This window comes from Phalacrocorax aristotelis, chromosome 15 (assembly GCF_949628215.1).
Source record: "Phalacrocorax aristotelis chromosome 15, bGulAri2.1, whole genome shotgun sequence".
Taxonomy (NCBI): Eukaryota; Metazoa; Chordata; class Aves; order Suliformes; family Phalacrocoracidae; genus Phalacrocorax; species Phalacrocorax aristotelis.
The window spans coordinates 7,885,650-7,901,304 of NC_134290.1; the positions used below are offsets into that span (position 1 = coordinate 7,885,650).

Here is a 15,655-nt window from a genome sequence, read left to right on the forward strand (position 1 = left end):
GGTCAGACCTGCAAGGTAAGCAGGTTGCAGAGGATAGACTCCAGCCTTGGAGAAGCTGCCTGGACTGCCTGGCTACTCCACAGCAGTAGCTCGGAGGAGCCCCAGCAGTTAAGGACTACCAGAGCAAGAAATCCAAGTACACCTAGCACTGCTGGTCTTCCACTAGTACCTGTCCCTGCCAGCACTGACACTGCCCAGCTCCCCCTCCCACTGAGGGCATCCCTTCTGTAGAACACAGATGCCTCAGACCTGTTTCAGAGATATAGCAAGGTCACTCTGCAGGTGCTAATGAACTTGTCGTGCATTAAAGCTGTTTGTTACACACCACCTCAGAGCCAGCAGGTAACACCTGCTGCTATGAGCCCCATGGCTCAGCTTTAGCAGCTCAGACAGAACAGGATTATCCTGCAGGGCTCACCCTCACCCCTCCAATGCAGAGCCCACGGTGCCTGCAGCCTCAGTGGACCTACCTGAGCCAGCTCTCAGCTCTCCAGCGCACTCTCCCATGCAGCCTGTGCTGCTTCCTTGGTATTTTAGAGCTAGAAAACTGGGCTGAACAGAGCTCGGTTCCAACCCTACACAGCAACTGCAGGTTACAAATTTGAGTCACTATGAAGAGGATTTAAGTGCCTTGACTTCCCATTTCCAACGATCAGCTTCCAACACAGGTCGCCAGCAGAATGTCCCCCCCTTGCTGTATGTCTCCGGTTGGAAGCACGTTGTCCTCCCTCCATGTCTCCCACTGCCCCTGGCAGCTACCTCGCTGATGATCTGAGCTCATTTATTCTCTACACAGAGGACACTGAAGGGAACTAAAGATCACATGCTGCTGCTAAACAGTAATGGTTCTGGGCACCTACAGCAACCACACACTCTTAACAGAAATTACTTCTCCCAGTACCCACATGCTGGGGGAACACTGCTTGGGGTGCTCTGACTTTCAGGGTGGGATCCTGCACGAAATGCCCTTAAAGCTGGATGATGTGGGGAAATACAGTCCTGCGATCAGGGCCCAAGAACTGCCAGGGCAACACAGAGCAGCTCTGAGAGCTGCCCCAGCTGTCAGGCAACACCACCTCCATTTGCCCCCACACAGGAGCTGCACACAAGAAATGTGGAGTTTAGTGCTCAGGGAGGTTTGAGCCTTGCTCAGAAAGCGCTGGAGAAGTACATGTTATCAAAGAAGGTGGCAGCCCCAGACTGATGGCCCATGAACCGCCCTAGCACTGCCAGCTGCTGTCCTCCATCCAGACTGCTTCCTCCACACCGTGCCCACCACAGCCTTGCTGGCTAAGCCCTGCCAGCTCATACCAGCAGACCACAGGATCTACTGTCCCTTTGCCTGTCTCCCCGTCACCCCATAGCCGTGGTGCGAACACCTTTCCAGGCAGACCCCAGCTGTCCTGCTCCCGAGGTGCTGTGCCTCTTACAGCCAGCCTGTCCTACGGTGACTTCCATCCTCAGCTGCAACCTCCCTAATCCTGCTGAAATCAGCAAAAGTCCAGCTGAATGTTTGGTCCTTAAACATTCAGTTCCTAACAATTTTTCCTTTTAAATACAGAGCTGCCAGCATGCCCAGATCTCATCTTCTAGTGCCTCTATAACATCTTGGTTTTCACTCTTTGCTTTCAGAAAGCGCAGGGAAAGGGTTCACAGGGCAGAGATGTGGGTGTAAGAGAGGCTCTGCTTATCAAGATGTTCTGTCTGAAGGCACAGGGAGGAGGGAAAAAGAGCACATCAAGACTTGGCCAAGCAAACCTTGCATATATGTGACCTTTAATGGCATCATTTGGGGAATTAAACTCCTTTGCAAGATATAATCAAGGTCAGTTATGCACAGCTGACAGCTCAATAGACGAAATAGTTTTACGAATATGGATTAAGAAAAAAAGTCATATCTAAAGCCAAAAGCATCTCTCTGCATGTCAAAGCAGTCAGGTCAGCTCCCTGTGCCGCTCTGCTCGCCATGCTGGGTGACTAACAGAGCCTGCTCGTGAACCTCGGGGAGCAGGACTTGCACGGTGATTTCACCTGTATCCCAGCAGCTCAGATGAGCTGACAGTGAGTCAGGAACTTGCAGCCCGCAATGTCACTGAGATGTGGACCTCGGGACTGGAGGTGGCTCAGAGCTCTAGGAAATGCCCCTGGGCATGGCATGATACAACCCCTGCAGCTCCTGCATCCCGACTCTGCACTCGGAGTAGCGACTCCAGCCGCGGGAACACCCTGGGCCCAGAGCACTCCACTTCCAGAGACCCTCAGAAAAGCTCCCTCTACCTCAGTGCTTTATTGTGGCAAGTGGCCAAAAACTGCAGCTGTCCCTTATCAGGGCACCTTCTGGCAAGGCAAGGCCAGGTGAGGTTATCAAGCCCTTCATTTCATTACGCCCCACATACAGTTTTGCCCCTTGTACCGTTGCCACGTGCTGAGCACCACGGAAGGGGCAGCTGCAATTCTTACTCAGGCTTCACGGCTCCAGCGGTGTTTTATTTTAAACTTCAACAACAGAAGGAACACTGTGAAATGGAAATGGGGACAGTGCAAGTCTCACAACAGGAAAGCAGTCCTTCTCTTTGGTTTGCTGCGTTATAGCGAGACATATCCCTCGACCTTGGCTGCAGTGGTGAATTAGGGATGGGAAGCAGCACATACCTCTCGTCCACCAGCAGCCAGTGCCCAGGTGTGCACCAAAACAGATTCCTTCCTTTTCCTCCATCTGACATTACAGGTGTCTAACAAAGACCTACCAATCCCTCCTTTAGAAACCCTCATCAGCCTAAGAACCATCACCAATCACCCCCTTGTTGCAGCCCTGGCAGAGGCCCAGCGATGCACGCCTTGGGGCCCTCAGGGATTCCCCAAAATTAGGCTCTCCCTGCAGGCTGAGCTGCCTTTGTCCAGGCAGCTCACAGCCCTCACCTGGCTGGGCTGAGCCGCTTCTGTCAGCAAGTCATGGGCACTTCTCCCTCACGTATCCAACTAATCTACTAGAAAACAATGGTACATTTTACATCTGTGTGTTCCTTACAGACACAGTGGTCTGCTCGCGGTCCCTGGGGCTTGTTCCTGCCTCCCTGCCCCTCCCAGCAGTTGAAGATATACAACTGCTCATGGGGCCATGCTGCTAATCACTGCAGATATTGCTTAAAAAAAAAAAAAAAAAGAAGAAAGTGGGAATTTTTAAACTTCCATCAGGACATCGGTCCTCGGGATCTGAAATTTTTCCTGCAATGTTGTGATCAGGAACCTCCAGGGAACTCAGCCTCTCTACGAATCACCCAAAAGTATAAACTGAGAATCCACATTTTAACTCCCCTAAACACCTGGGGATCAATGCACAGTTTGTTACCAGCTTCCAATTACATTAGGAGCATATTAAAATTAAAGCCATATATTCAAAAACTTGTCAGCCACCTTTTGTGTGAGCCATCACCTCACTGCTCTGACGCAATGCCCGCGGTCACACCTGCCACAGGGCTGCCTTCTGTGGGGCAGGGACCATCTGCTTATTCAGCGCCTGTGGAGTAACCAGCACAGCGGGACTCCAGCTCTGACCGGGCCTCTCGGTGCCAACACAGCACAAACAACCTGCGCTCTCTCAAGGCACACAAAATAAAGCCTTCCAAGACATGCAGTTTAGTGGAAAATTACTCATTAAAAGAAAAATAACACCCACACTGTATTGACGGAGGTTATCACACTAAACAAAATAAATCAAAGATATCTAAAGAAATAGAAGTGGAAAGGGCATTGCCACAAGGGCACTCACCTGATACGAAGGGCTAGAGCAGAATGAGCAGCTATACAACAAATACAAAGCCCCAACAAAGCCAGACAGATACAGTCTCCTAGCAGAAAACAAGTGTTATAGTGAGAAAGTTTTCAAAGAAAACAATCCTACATTTGCCCATAAATGGATGCAGCTGGCATCTGTAGGACAGCTCCAACCCAGAGAACTCCAAAACCCTTGATAGGTCTCCTATGCTGTCATCTGCAGATCCCAAAGGACTCTCCCACCGGGACCCTAGCCCCTCCACAGCCAGCTGGGATCACAAATGCAGCGGCAGCCATCTGCCACAGTGCTCCCGGATCCTCTCCAGAAGGCAAAGTGGGTTTGTGACACTGTGGGGATGGAGAACGCCAGCTAACCCACGTTTGGCTCACTCCACAGAGAAGACTTGGACAGCCTCTAACTATGCTGCATTCCAGCATTTTAATGCTACTTCTCATACCACAGCCAGAACAACCTCAGCAGATGAAGCTGCCCACTCTTTATCGAAAGCCAGTCAAAGGAAAATGAGATGCTTGTTCTTTTATTAGAAAGGAAATTAAACCAGCAACTAATAATTTAGCTGTAGGTAAACTTGAGAGGAGTATCATAAACCATCATATCACATTCATAATATCACAACAATAAAAACACATGTGCTGGCTCCAGCTGTGAGCACCGGACAAGTCCCCCCCTGCTCTGGGAGGCCCACAGGGACACCCCACAGCAAGGTGTCCACACAAACCCAACAGGATTAACTGCAGATCCAAACATACAACAGAATACAGGATGGTCTCGACACGACCATCCAAATCGCTGACTTGTGAACAAGTGAGCTAGGCCTTCTCTGCTTCACACACGTCTGAATTACAAGGGAAACAATGTTTTTTCCTCCTTGTCCCATTCCAAAAGCCAGATCCAAGAGCCACAGGCCTGAGAAGAGCTCTTAGGTTACGGTATTCATCAGGGGCATCACGAGTCCTGGCACACCCACTTCAGACAAGGGATTTGAGCTCGCACCCCCATACCTCCGGTGAGACTCCTGAACCCACAGGTCTCTGTCTCTCCTTTGGTTCCCCTGGGCCTGGCCAGCTCCATCACAGCCAAAACATTGCTCCTAAAATTTTGTTTGACAAGCTGCTTTTCCCCCCACCACCTTCAAAAGTAAATGAAAACAAAACCTTACCCATCCAACAGCCCCCAGACCCCAATGAGAGATGCAGGCTTACATTTCTCTACTACAAAATTCCCAGGGTTACACTTCATCTCAAAGTCCAATTTTCCCTTCACAGAGCTTCATAACTATAGCCAGCCCCAGCTGTCATTTACACTGGTGGAGCAAGCCAAACATTACAGCAGTTACAATAACCACCAAGGTGCAGAGATCAGCAGCAAACCAGTAGCTCTGGGTTTAATTGCTCTAAGGCAGTATTGACTCACCCCTCTGTTTTACCTGGCTGGATTTTTCCAGGCAAGCCACCATACAACCTGTACTCTACATTATTCAGTGACGTTTACAGTCACAATTTTCCCCATGCTTCTTGCAAAGTCTTTTGCTGGTTATCAAGGCATCTGTATTGAAGCATAGCATCTCCCATATATTTGGCCATGCTCACAGCTCTGGAATTGTTTATAGGAAGCCAGACACAGAGTCCCCAGTAACTGAGCAGCGAGGCCGACAGCCAGGTGTTCAGACTCCTTCGTCCCCTCCCAAAGGCACAAAGCTGCCAGACACTGAAGCATGTACAGTCAGGGCAATGGGAGCGCAGAACCAGGTCTGATTTCAGCCCCTGTAGTCAGACTTTCCACAGGAAGAGTCACTTCATATAAATAAAAGCTACAATAAAATAAATCCATCCAGTGATTGAGTTGGTCTTTGCAGAAATATGTTTTTAGAAACTGCTATTGATCTGGTTTGGTCAGAAACAGTAAGACCTTCTGCTGAATGTTCATGTAACCCACATCCTGAAAACAAAAGATTTACAGTAAAAAAATATAGTGGAAATTAAGATGTCTTCTGCTACCTCTGAACATCCACCTCTGCATGGGATGTCAAGGATTTGGGTGGGATGACATGATGCAACACCAGAGCCAGGCAGCTGCACTGCCTGTACCTTGCCTAGGAGGGCAACCAAGCACTGACTTATGGTGCCAGACAAAGCTAGCCTGCTCACCAGCAGCCCTGCAATAGCTCTGAAAAACCCTGGCAGATACAGGAGAAGCTGTGGAAGTCCCTCCTCCTTCCCATCTCTTTTTAACAGACTGCAGGAAGATGACTCCTATCCCAAGTAAATATGCAGGGAATCAGGAAGAGCATCCCAATAAGATCCAGCACAAACAAGCACCGTGTTCAGGATCTACAACTGCTGCTTCTCCTTCAAGTCTCCTCACTAAATCTCAATGCATTTTCTTTCCGTGAACTTGTTTAATCTGCTCCTCTGCATGTTAAAAAAAACCAAACCCTAAACTAACCAAAAAAAAAATCAAGAAAAAAACCCCCCACATTTATGATATTGGCTTTAAACTTGGTTTGCTTGTGAATGTTTGCTTTTAAATTATTTTATGAGCTGGTGTTTTCTCATTCTCATTGCAGTCTAAGTGCTGCTTTGATTATGTGTTTGGAAGTTAATTCTAGCACTTAAAAATCCCATTTTACATGTTAGTTTCGGCGCAACAAGTCCACGTGGGCACTCCTTGATGTAATCTGAGCATTTCTTTAATTGCTTCTCCAAATCAAAGTCTCTTTCCAGGAATAAGCTCTGGTTAAGCTCCACAGGAAACAGTTTCCCATCCACGTAGCTCTACAGTATTATCACCTCTCAGGTACTATAAAATGCTAAATGATCACTTAGTGAAGCAGGTGCAATACTAAGACAATCCCAGGCATGTTTGTATTCGCAAGGACAAACACGACACCCTTGCGCGGCAGCTCCAGCAGCCACACTGCACGGCTTTGCCACCAGGTCACCCAGCTAACATTTCCCAGCAGAAACACGAGGCTGGTTTTTGCCTCTGGCTCTTAGGTTGGCTCGTACCAAAGGTGGTTCAATGTCCAAGGCAAAGCAAGTGCAGAATCTTTGCCGAGCTCTAGGACACAAAGACGTTAGCCCAAACCCCAGAAGTCAATGTGGGGCACAGCACGCTGGGCAGGGTGGGTAGAAAGAAAACCGGTACATCCAATCACACCACCTGTGCTGCAGCTAAAAGCCATTTTTTCAGCTAAACCAAACTTCTCAGTCCAGTACCTCGCACCAACCAGATCTATCTTCTCATTTGAAAACTAAATGTCTGCCTGTTGCCTGTCTTGTTGCTTTAGCCAACAAAGCTACAACATCCTTTTTTAGCCAACTTGTTTATATAACTCACATTATCAAACTCAGTGTTGCAAGATACCATTTATCTTTCCAGCAACAAACACCCTGATTATTCCAAAAGCAAGCGCCAGACAGACTCTTCCAGCACCATCGCAAGTTGCAGCCAAGCTCTGCCACTTATCTAAGAGTTTACTAGCTGACCACTAAATAATTCCAATTAATTGTGCTCCAGTCAGTTAAAATACTGCCAGCTTCAGAGTACAGGCACTAATTATACCCAGAGACTTCAAGGACTCTCACCAGCCATTTCGATGGACCGACAGAGAACACGGCCCCCTGGCACAACGGGAGGACAGCACGGGGACAGCTCTAATGGCACCATGCACTTGCCTTTGAAGCCATTTGGCAGCTCCATGTTCTTGCTGCCACAGAAGCACTGACCTCAATCCCTACCAACTGAGACCTTTGGCTTCTCTAAAAGTCTTATTTAATTATTTATCACTGCTTACTAAATAAAACATAGCACTTTCTGCAGCTGGGGTATCATCCATGTGACACACGTGGGATTTTCAGGCCAGCCAGCAGACCTTCCCCAGGAACCACATGTATTCGCAGCTGGGAACTGGGCTGAGCCTCTCTGAGGGGTAAGGAGGAAGAAGGTGTTAATACATATAAACTCTGAATATTTGGACAGTTTGCTGGAAAAGAAATCAAAAATACATTAAATGGAGGGGTCCATAATGCAACATTGTACCGTGGGGGAAACAGGACCGATCCCAGCGATGCGTATTTGATGACAGGATTTCACACCTGACTTTCTTCAAAGGGCAGCAACTTTTGGCCAAAAATCCATACATGCAACACTACTTTAAGACCACTTAAGCTCATGTTATAGCTGGTTCTATTCCTGTTGTGCTTGTCAAACGCAAGTTTCCGTGCCATCTGTTGGCACTGCTAGTGGTAAGATGCTCAATAAAGACACTGCAACGTTTCAGGAAAAACATTATTCGCTTTGGTTTTTAACGCCTGGTCTCAAAGCTTTATTACCCGGTTTTGTTCTGCACCCATCACACCACAAAGCTTCTGTTTTCTGGGGCGCTAAATGTTACGCTGACAAGCGTTTTGGATTCAGTTAGCAAACACGGCAAAGACCGACACTATTTGCACTGAAACCAGGTGCAACTTCCAGCTCTGACTTGCTTTGAAGTCCTAAATCTGTGCAAAACCAGGTATCTCCATGGCAACAGCCAGGACGCCACAAGAGGAGGATGATATTTTGGCAGCGGAGAGGAGAGGCTGGGTGGGGAGGAAGGAGGCTCCTCTGGCATGCAGATCTTGTTTCCCTGAACACTGAGAAGCAAGATGAAAGAAGGAGGAAAGCAGCATGAAGCCTGTTCTGGGTATGAAAGACCTAGCCAGGGGTTTCTGGAGTATGAGCGCACTTCTGCACACCACTGCTTTTATCTTCAAAAGGAGAGAAAATGGTCCCCAGCGATTAGTAATACTCTTTTCAGAAGAGATCGATGCAGGCAATCGAGAAATGCTGCATTAAAGCCGTCTGTTTACTTTTGATATAGGAACATTTGAAAAAGGCTGACCTGGGTGCTTGAGACACATCAGAAGGTCCCTCTGCAAACAGCAGCTTTCATTATAAACCTGCAGCTTATCATCCTCATCTTCACTTTGCCTGAACAGTTTTGACAGCTACACAAAGGTCTTTTTCTTTTTTTTTAAATTGGCCTTGAGAACATTTAAAGCTATCAACATTAATTTTTCAAATCCTAATAACATTAAATTAATTTACAATTTTCTACCAATCCAGAATGAAATAGCTGGCATTGACACCCACAATCTGATATTTTGGAACCACAGGCATACATACATGTTCCAGAAAAACAAACCCAAGCTGCAAAAATACTGCTCTCCCCAGTCACTCCGTGTTACTTAGCCACCAAACAGACAACATGGCTGCGTAGCAGGGGCACTTCATTTAAAGGGTGGGAGGAAATCAGACTGACTGCTGTCCCTATGACATATGATGATAGAATTAGTCAACAGCTACATAGTGACAACCATTCAAGCTATTAAAATATAAACAATATATCCCATAGAAGACCACAGGACTCAAGCGAGCGAGCAGGCTGTGGTCAATAAGTTTTTTTAAAAAATTCTAAGGACAGGCAGCAAAACATTTGCTACAGGCACAGCAGTTATTGATGAGTAAAAAGATTTAAAGCTACTTGCTGAACGGCAAGTTAAATATAAACTAAGTTGTTACAGAAAAATAAGCAAGAAGACTGTTTACTTTCATATTCCATTCAGCTTTTCACACAACTCATTTTCCAGGCACAGTGCAGTACAGCCTGTATTTCACGGGTAACACCTGCTTCCCCACCTATTCTTATATGCAATGCAATTACCTGGAGGCAGTCAAAAACATACCACAGGATTCTCCTCTATTAAAAATGAAACTTGCAAAAGAAAGGGAGGAACATCGGTTGCAAGAAGAGTATTTTTAGTTGAGAAGAAAACACCCTTTCAAACCTGGATATTTCAGGGTCTGGGTTTTTACAGAAGCCTCAATCCACCTAATAAAAGCTCTAAAAAAAATCAGAGAGGATTTGGTTGTGCTTCTTATCCTGTACAACAGGAAATAGGATTCCTTAGAAAGTCATACTTCCACTACCTTCCCTTACAGTCTGATGACAAAGAGTCAATTTTGCAGCTTTCAGGATTAGTTTAACTTATTATAACGCTATGGGGCAGGGGGAAGATCATGATAGCACAACTCATTTCAACCTGCAAGTCTTCTTAAGAATAAAAATCCATTAATAATGGCAACAACCAAATATCGAAGTCCATTTGCTCACTGTGGTGCTTTGGGTGATTTCAATTTACTGTTTATCTACCTTCTCTAATCAGACCTGTCTTCACAATATTTTATTCCTTTGGTTATTGCACTATGATGACAGACGTTGCACGGCTTCCCAAGTATGGTCAACGGCCAGTCCCCAGTCTCAGCGGAGCTCACCTGCACTTGAGGACCTCAGCAGATCACACAGAACCATGGCTGAAGCAAAACAGCAAAACCAGACATGGTCTAATAAAATGAGAATACACAGTTTTGTGAAAGGTAAAAATTGGGAAAAAGTGGGGGGGGGGAGGAGATTTCTGCAGTTGGCCCTTTCTACTACTCTTTGGAGACTGCACAAGCTCCTGACTTACCCTGAAGTCAGTCTAGGAAAGGAAGAAAAAACATAAGTATGAGCAAAATGGGCCTCACGAGCAGAGAGAAACAGGCAAAAGAATAACCCACCAGCTCCCAATTTCAGGGATGTTGCTAAATAATTAACTATAATGCCTATGGGATCATGTTTCCCCAGTTTTTAGATCCGAACTGCACAAAGTCCAGGCAGAGAGAGCGCAGAGCACAGTCTGACATGGCATTCGCCCACCTGCGTGGCTGTGCACAGCCAGCCCCTCCTCGCTGGCCCAAGGCCCCTGCCAGGACTCACTGCTTCCAGCAGGCGCTGAGTTGGGAGAAACCTGGAGGAAAGCGTGATCACCTGGTGCCTGCACCGGCAAAGAACCCACCTCCCCACCCATGTCCCAAGGCAGAGCCCAGTGCAATGAGGCCACCAGGAAAAAAAAAAAAAAACAATCTCTGCTCTGCACCAGCACTGCCCTTGCTAGAGGGCTGCTGGAGAGATACTAGGCTGTCAAACACCCACGTCTGGCACCAGGATGTGTGTGCTGGTGGCATTTCACCAGGCCAGAAGAGCTTTCCCCATACATCACCTCTCTCCTTCGCTCACTACTTGCATTCACTAAACCCTCATACGATATGTTTATTTTATCAAAGGCCAGGAGAAGGGCATGTCACAACCCTCACCTCTCCTCCCCTAGGCACAAGCTGCACTTTCTCAAGCACACAGCTCCTGGAGGAAGAGCAAAGGGAGAGAAGCCCGCTACCGAACGCCAGCACAGAAGATGCTCATGTGCAGTGGCAGTCTGCAGAGGCCACAGCAGTCTCCAGAAGGAAGCTCCTGTCCGCTGGCTGAGTGGTTTAACCGGCACGTTGATGGGCAATCCTCACCTCCCTTTCTGCAGTGGTAGTTGACGCGCAGTCTGCTGTTTTGTCTCTCTCCATTCAGGAGGAGTTGCAGACAGACAGTAATAATGAGATGTCAGCTTTATCCATGATGCTAAATAAATGTCATACCCTTTTTCTGGTTTAATAGCTGTTGCCAAGGCAACAAGTAGTGTTCCTTACCACCACGCCCGGCACAGGATTAAAGGTGGGAAGTGGTCTGGATGAACAGTCAAACACACTGCGCTGTCACCCTCCCCAGACCTACCACCCACCGGTCTTGTCCACCCCACTCCAAGCAGTGTCTCCAGCGGGGACGTTCCACTTTTCTGAGCCCATAAGCTGGATACCACGGTGCTCGTAAGACCAGAAACAAAAATAACACTCATCACACCCTCCAAAATCCCACGAGAGGTGACCTGTGGGGACAGGCCACAGGCAGCAGATGACAACAGCTCCCGGTGATCCAGCGCTCCACCGCCCCACCGCCCAGCAGAGCAAGTCCAGGTTCTCCTGCAGCGGGTCCCATGACACCGAGCAGCTTCAGACTCAGCAGCCCCGCTGGCCCACGCAGCCCACCTCCATGCACACGCACACACGAGCTACGTGGCAGAGCAGTGGGACTCCCAGCTCCCTGCCTAGATCCACCGTCAGCTCGCCGTGTTAACACTGCACACATTATAAATACTAAGCTCTGTAGGGAGAGAAGGAGCTTGAGGCGGCTCAGCATAAAATACAGTATAAACTAACAGAGTTAAAGGTGCCCGAGAAGAGAGACCAGAGCAAGCAGATGTAAAACGGCACCGCTTTGCGCTGGACACACAGACACACATGTGCGCGCTCCCCATTTTCTTGGCTGGCTGCTGCGCGCAGCCCCCTCCGTGCCGGGCTCCCAACGCCCGGCCGCCCCCCGTGCTGCAAGGAGGGCTTCATCCGTCCCGCCCCAGCTCCCAGGGCGAGCAGCACCGGGAGTCGCCCCCTTTTCCGCTGCGGAAAATCACAACTTGTGAGAGCGGCTCTGCCACCAGAGAAAGGCAATTTTCAGCAGATACAGGACAGCGGGGTGCCAAAATTCACTGGTGCTGCAGGGATGCTCCTGCACCTGCCCAAGAACGGGGCAGCCACGCTTCGCTCGGCACCTGGCACCACCCCCCCCCCGCCTGGGGTGGGCTCTCGCTATGGCCCCCTGCCCTGTTTGCTGAGTGGGGGGGGACTGTTGAATTCGCTGCAGCAGCAGCGGCGGCAGGAGCCAGCGGGACGCTGCGGGCAGGCGAGCCCGGGACCGGGGCTCCCCTCCGGGGAGGGTCCCGCCGCAGACGCCCACCGCCGGGGCTCACCGAGCCGTGACAGGGGGCCGGGGCTGCTCCCGCGGGGGCCGCCACGGTCCCGCACCCACCTCCTTCTTGACGGTGCGCAGCAGCCGCTGCCGGGTCTCCGCCTCTGTGGGGAGAAGGGGGAGAGGCCCGTTAGTGCGGCCCGGCCCGGCCCGGCCCGCCCGCGCCCCCAGCCCCGCCGCCCGGCCCGGCCCGGCCCTACCCGCCGGTGCCGCCGCCATGGCCGCGCTCCTCCGCTCCGCAGCGCCGGCAGACTGGCGGCGGGGCCGCTCCGCGGGGCCGGGCCGGGCCGGGCCGACCGGGCCGCGCCGCCCACCCGCGCCCGCCGGGGTGGAGCCGCCGCCGCCACCGCCCCCAGCCCGCGGGCGCAGCCGGGCGGGGGGCCCCGGCAACGGGCGGCCCTCGGGGGGCGACCGCGGCCATCAGGGCGGGCTCGGCCTCTCGGGGGAAACCTCAGCCGTGACCCCAGCTCCCCGGGGCTCGCCAGGCACCCCCCAACAAAGGAGACCCCCCCCAGCCAGCCCCCAGCACCCCCCAGCCCCAGGGGCCGAGGTGCCCCCAGGTGCCCGGGGACGGCGACGGCGACCCGCGGGGCTGGGTGACACGGGGACGGGGCCCAGGCTGCAGCCAGGGCGAGACCTCGGGGTGCCCTGCTTTGGGGTGGGTGCAGCCGGCGGTGCCCGGTGTTGTGTGGGGGTTTGGGAGCTCTGGGAGTTACACGGAGGTGCGAAGCGACAAGGTCCTCGCAGCCACGCGCCATCCAGCACTCTCCAGTGGGCTCTTCCACGCTGGGAAGGCGATAATAATCTGGGAAGACAGACCCGAGATGCCTCCTACCAAAATCACAGCCCCTTCACAGAACGCCCTGCCTAGCAGCTCCTGTTAACATATCTTCTGTTTTTCTCTTCCCTGGTTTGCTGTTCCAGGACATTTCCATAGAAACAGGATCCCGGCTCCTTCGCAGTCCAGTTTCCAATAACTACAAACTGCATTAGCGCGAGGGCAGCGGCACCCGGCCACGCTGCACGCCAGCACACGGCCGCCAGCCACCGACGTAGCCCCGGCTGGCCCTCGCTGCTGTCACTTGGGAAGGGACTTGGTCCCAGCCTGTTACCAATTCCCACCTCCGCCAGCCCCCCGGTGACCCGCCAGCCCCTGCAGCCCTGGGCGCTGCTCCTCCGCCACAGCCGTAGCTGGCCTGTGTCCTCTGCGTCAGGGCAGCTGCCTTTCGCTCTGTGCTGGTGCTCGGTCACCCTGAAGACAACGGGAACCATCCCTTGGGATGGCTCCCCTCTGCCGCCCAGGCTGGGCATTGGTCTGCCAGGAGAACAGGAGGGAGGTCTGGACTCAGGATTAATCAGAATGTGGTCCCTTCTGTACTTTACCGCTGGCACAGGGATCAGGGGAGTACCTGTGCCACATCCGTTGTAGAGAAAACCTATTTCCTTGTACGTTATTTGGTTTTCACTGTTTATTTGCTTGCTAAATACCCTGTTAACAGAGGTGGTGGCAGCGCAAATGTTACTATACTGCAGCAACAGGGCTGGCTTCCTTGGGGGTGTGTGATTGCTGATCCAGATAGATCCCAGAAGGATTCTGGGATCGGTGGGAATCCAGCCCAGGCAGGCAGCTCCAGGTGCCGCTGCTGAGGGTCACAACTCCCATCTGCAGTCGCTGAGCGCTGATTGGCCTCAGGATGCCGATCTCAGCCTGGGGGGGGTCACCCCTGGCCTCAGGTTGGGCCCCCTGTGAGTGGCACAGGACCTGGCATGCCACGTCAGGGGTGTCACGCCTGGTTTGTCTGTACAGCTGTGGCTCTGCGCCCCACGACCACCAGCTGCGGACCCCCGAGGCAGCGAGTCCAGCTGCCCGGTCTCACCAGGTGGCACCATTGCATCTCATCTGCCCTGCAGCCAGCACCCAGGGTCTGTCCGTGGAGAGCCCTGCGGATGGTGGTCCCGTCCTCCAAAAGGGGTGCAGGAGGAGAAGGACCAAAGGTGCTAAGAGGCTGGAGCCCAGGGCTTTTCAGGTCTGACCTGAGACCCTCACTGCCGGCCAGGAGCTGGGCTGCAGCATGCCCCTGCCCGAGGGGCTCAGGCTGTGCTCAGAGAGCCCACGGCGGCTCAGCTCGCACCGAGCTCTGCTTCTCTGCAACCCTGTCTGTCATTTACTGATGACCGCAGGTCCTACAGTCTTGAACAGGCAATTAAGACAGCCTAATAAACAATCATAATGAAGGCATCATGGCCTCATAAAACACCATGCAGGAGCGCCACCAGATATCAACAGTGAATCTAATTACCAAGGGCAGACACAGCCTACGCGCTCCCCTGACCCTGAGCTGTCGCGCGGACAGTGTGGAGCCATGCCTCTGCATACAAGCAGATGCTGAAATGGAAAAGGTGCCAGGTTCCCAAGGAGTCAGGGCACAGCTCGGACATATCACACCAGCACCTTGCACGGCTCTGGCCTCTGTAAAGCTTCTCCAGCCCTGTCTGACTTAAACCAGCAGCATCTGCCAGCCAGGAGAGCCTGGGCTGCCTGACAAAGCTTTGAACTTGGCCTTGGACAGGCAGGCGAGTTTTTCCTGCCTGTTTCTCACTTTTGTTATCGTGAAAATAATGCTGGAGGCACTGACCTGCCTCTTGACCTGCAGAAGAATGGGGACAGCAGGAGTTGTTCAATTTAGTACCTGAATCAGGAAAACCAGTGTGTCCAAGCTGAGTGAAAACAACTCTTTTAGGACCTTTCCCAAAAAACAAACAAACCCCACAGATTCTAAGGGTCAAGATGAGCCGAAGCAACTTTTACAGCACCCAAAACGCCTTGGCAGCCCTGCCATAGCGTTTGCGCTCTGACAAGCGCTGCCGGGTTCCCCCTGCACCTGTGCTGGCAGGATGCGGCCAAGGGGGCCCACGCTCCTCCTGGGCTCTGCTGAGCTCGGGGGAGCGATGAGCACCTGGTGAGCTTGACTCAAACACACAGCGCTGGCACAGGGAAGCCCAGAGGAGCAAGGAGATGATTTTGATTCCTGTTAATGAACATGCCGGGTTTGTACAATCTTCAGTCCTGTCAATCTCTCTGCGATTCTCCAGGCTAAGTAACACAGGGTGGGCAGCATCCCCACGCCAAACGAACCCAGAGAGGT

General features: G+C 51.5%; 1 protein-coding gene across 7 annotated transcripts in view; it reads right to left on the reverse strand.

Annotated features, from left to right (window-relative positions):
* Positions 1 to 12,814, reverse strand: part of SGSM1 (small G protein signaling modulator 1) — a 50,034-nt gene extending 37,220 nt beyond the window's left edge. For all 7 annotated transcript variants that reach the window (XM_075110777.1, XM_075110779.1, XM_075110776.1 and 4 more), the window contains exons 1-2: positions 12,710 to 12,814; positions 12,570 to 12,613 (exon numbers count right to left, since the gene is read on the reverse strand). In XM_075110777.1, coding sequence (XP_074966878.1) covers positions 12,570 to 12,613; positions 12,710 to 12,728 — 63 coding nt within the window. In that variant the 5' untranslated portion in view covers positions 12,729 to 12,814. The remainder of the gene's footprint in view (positions 1 to 12,569; positions 12,614 to 12,709) is intronic.
* Positions 12,815 to 15,655: the final 2,841 nt, after the last annotated feature.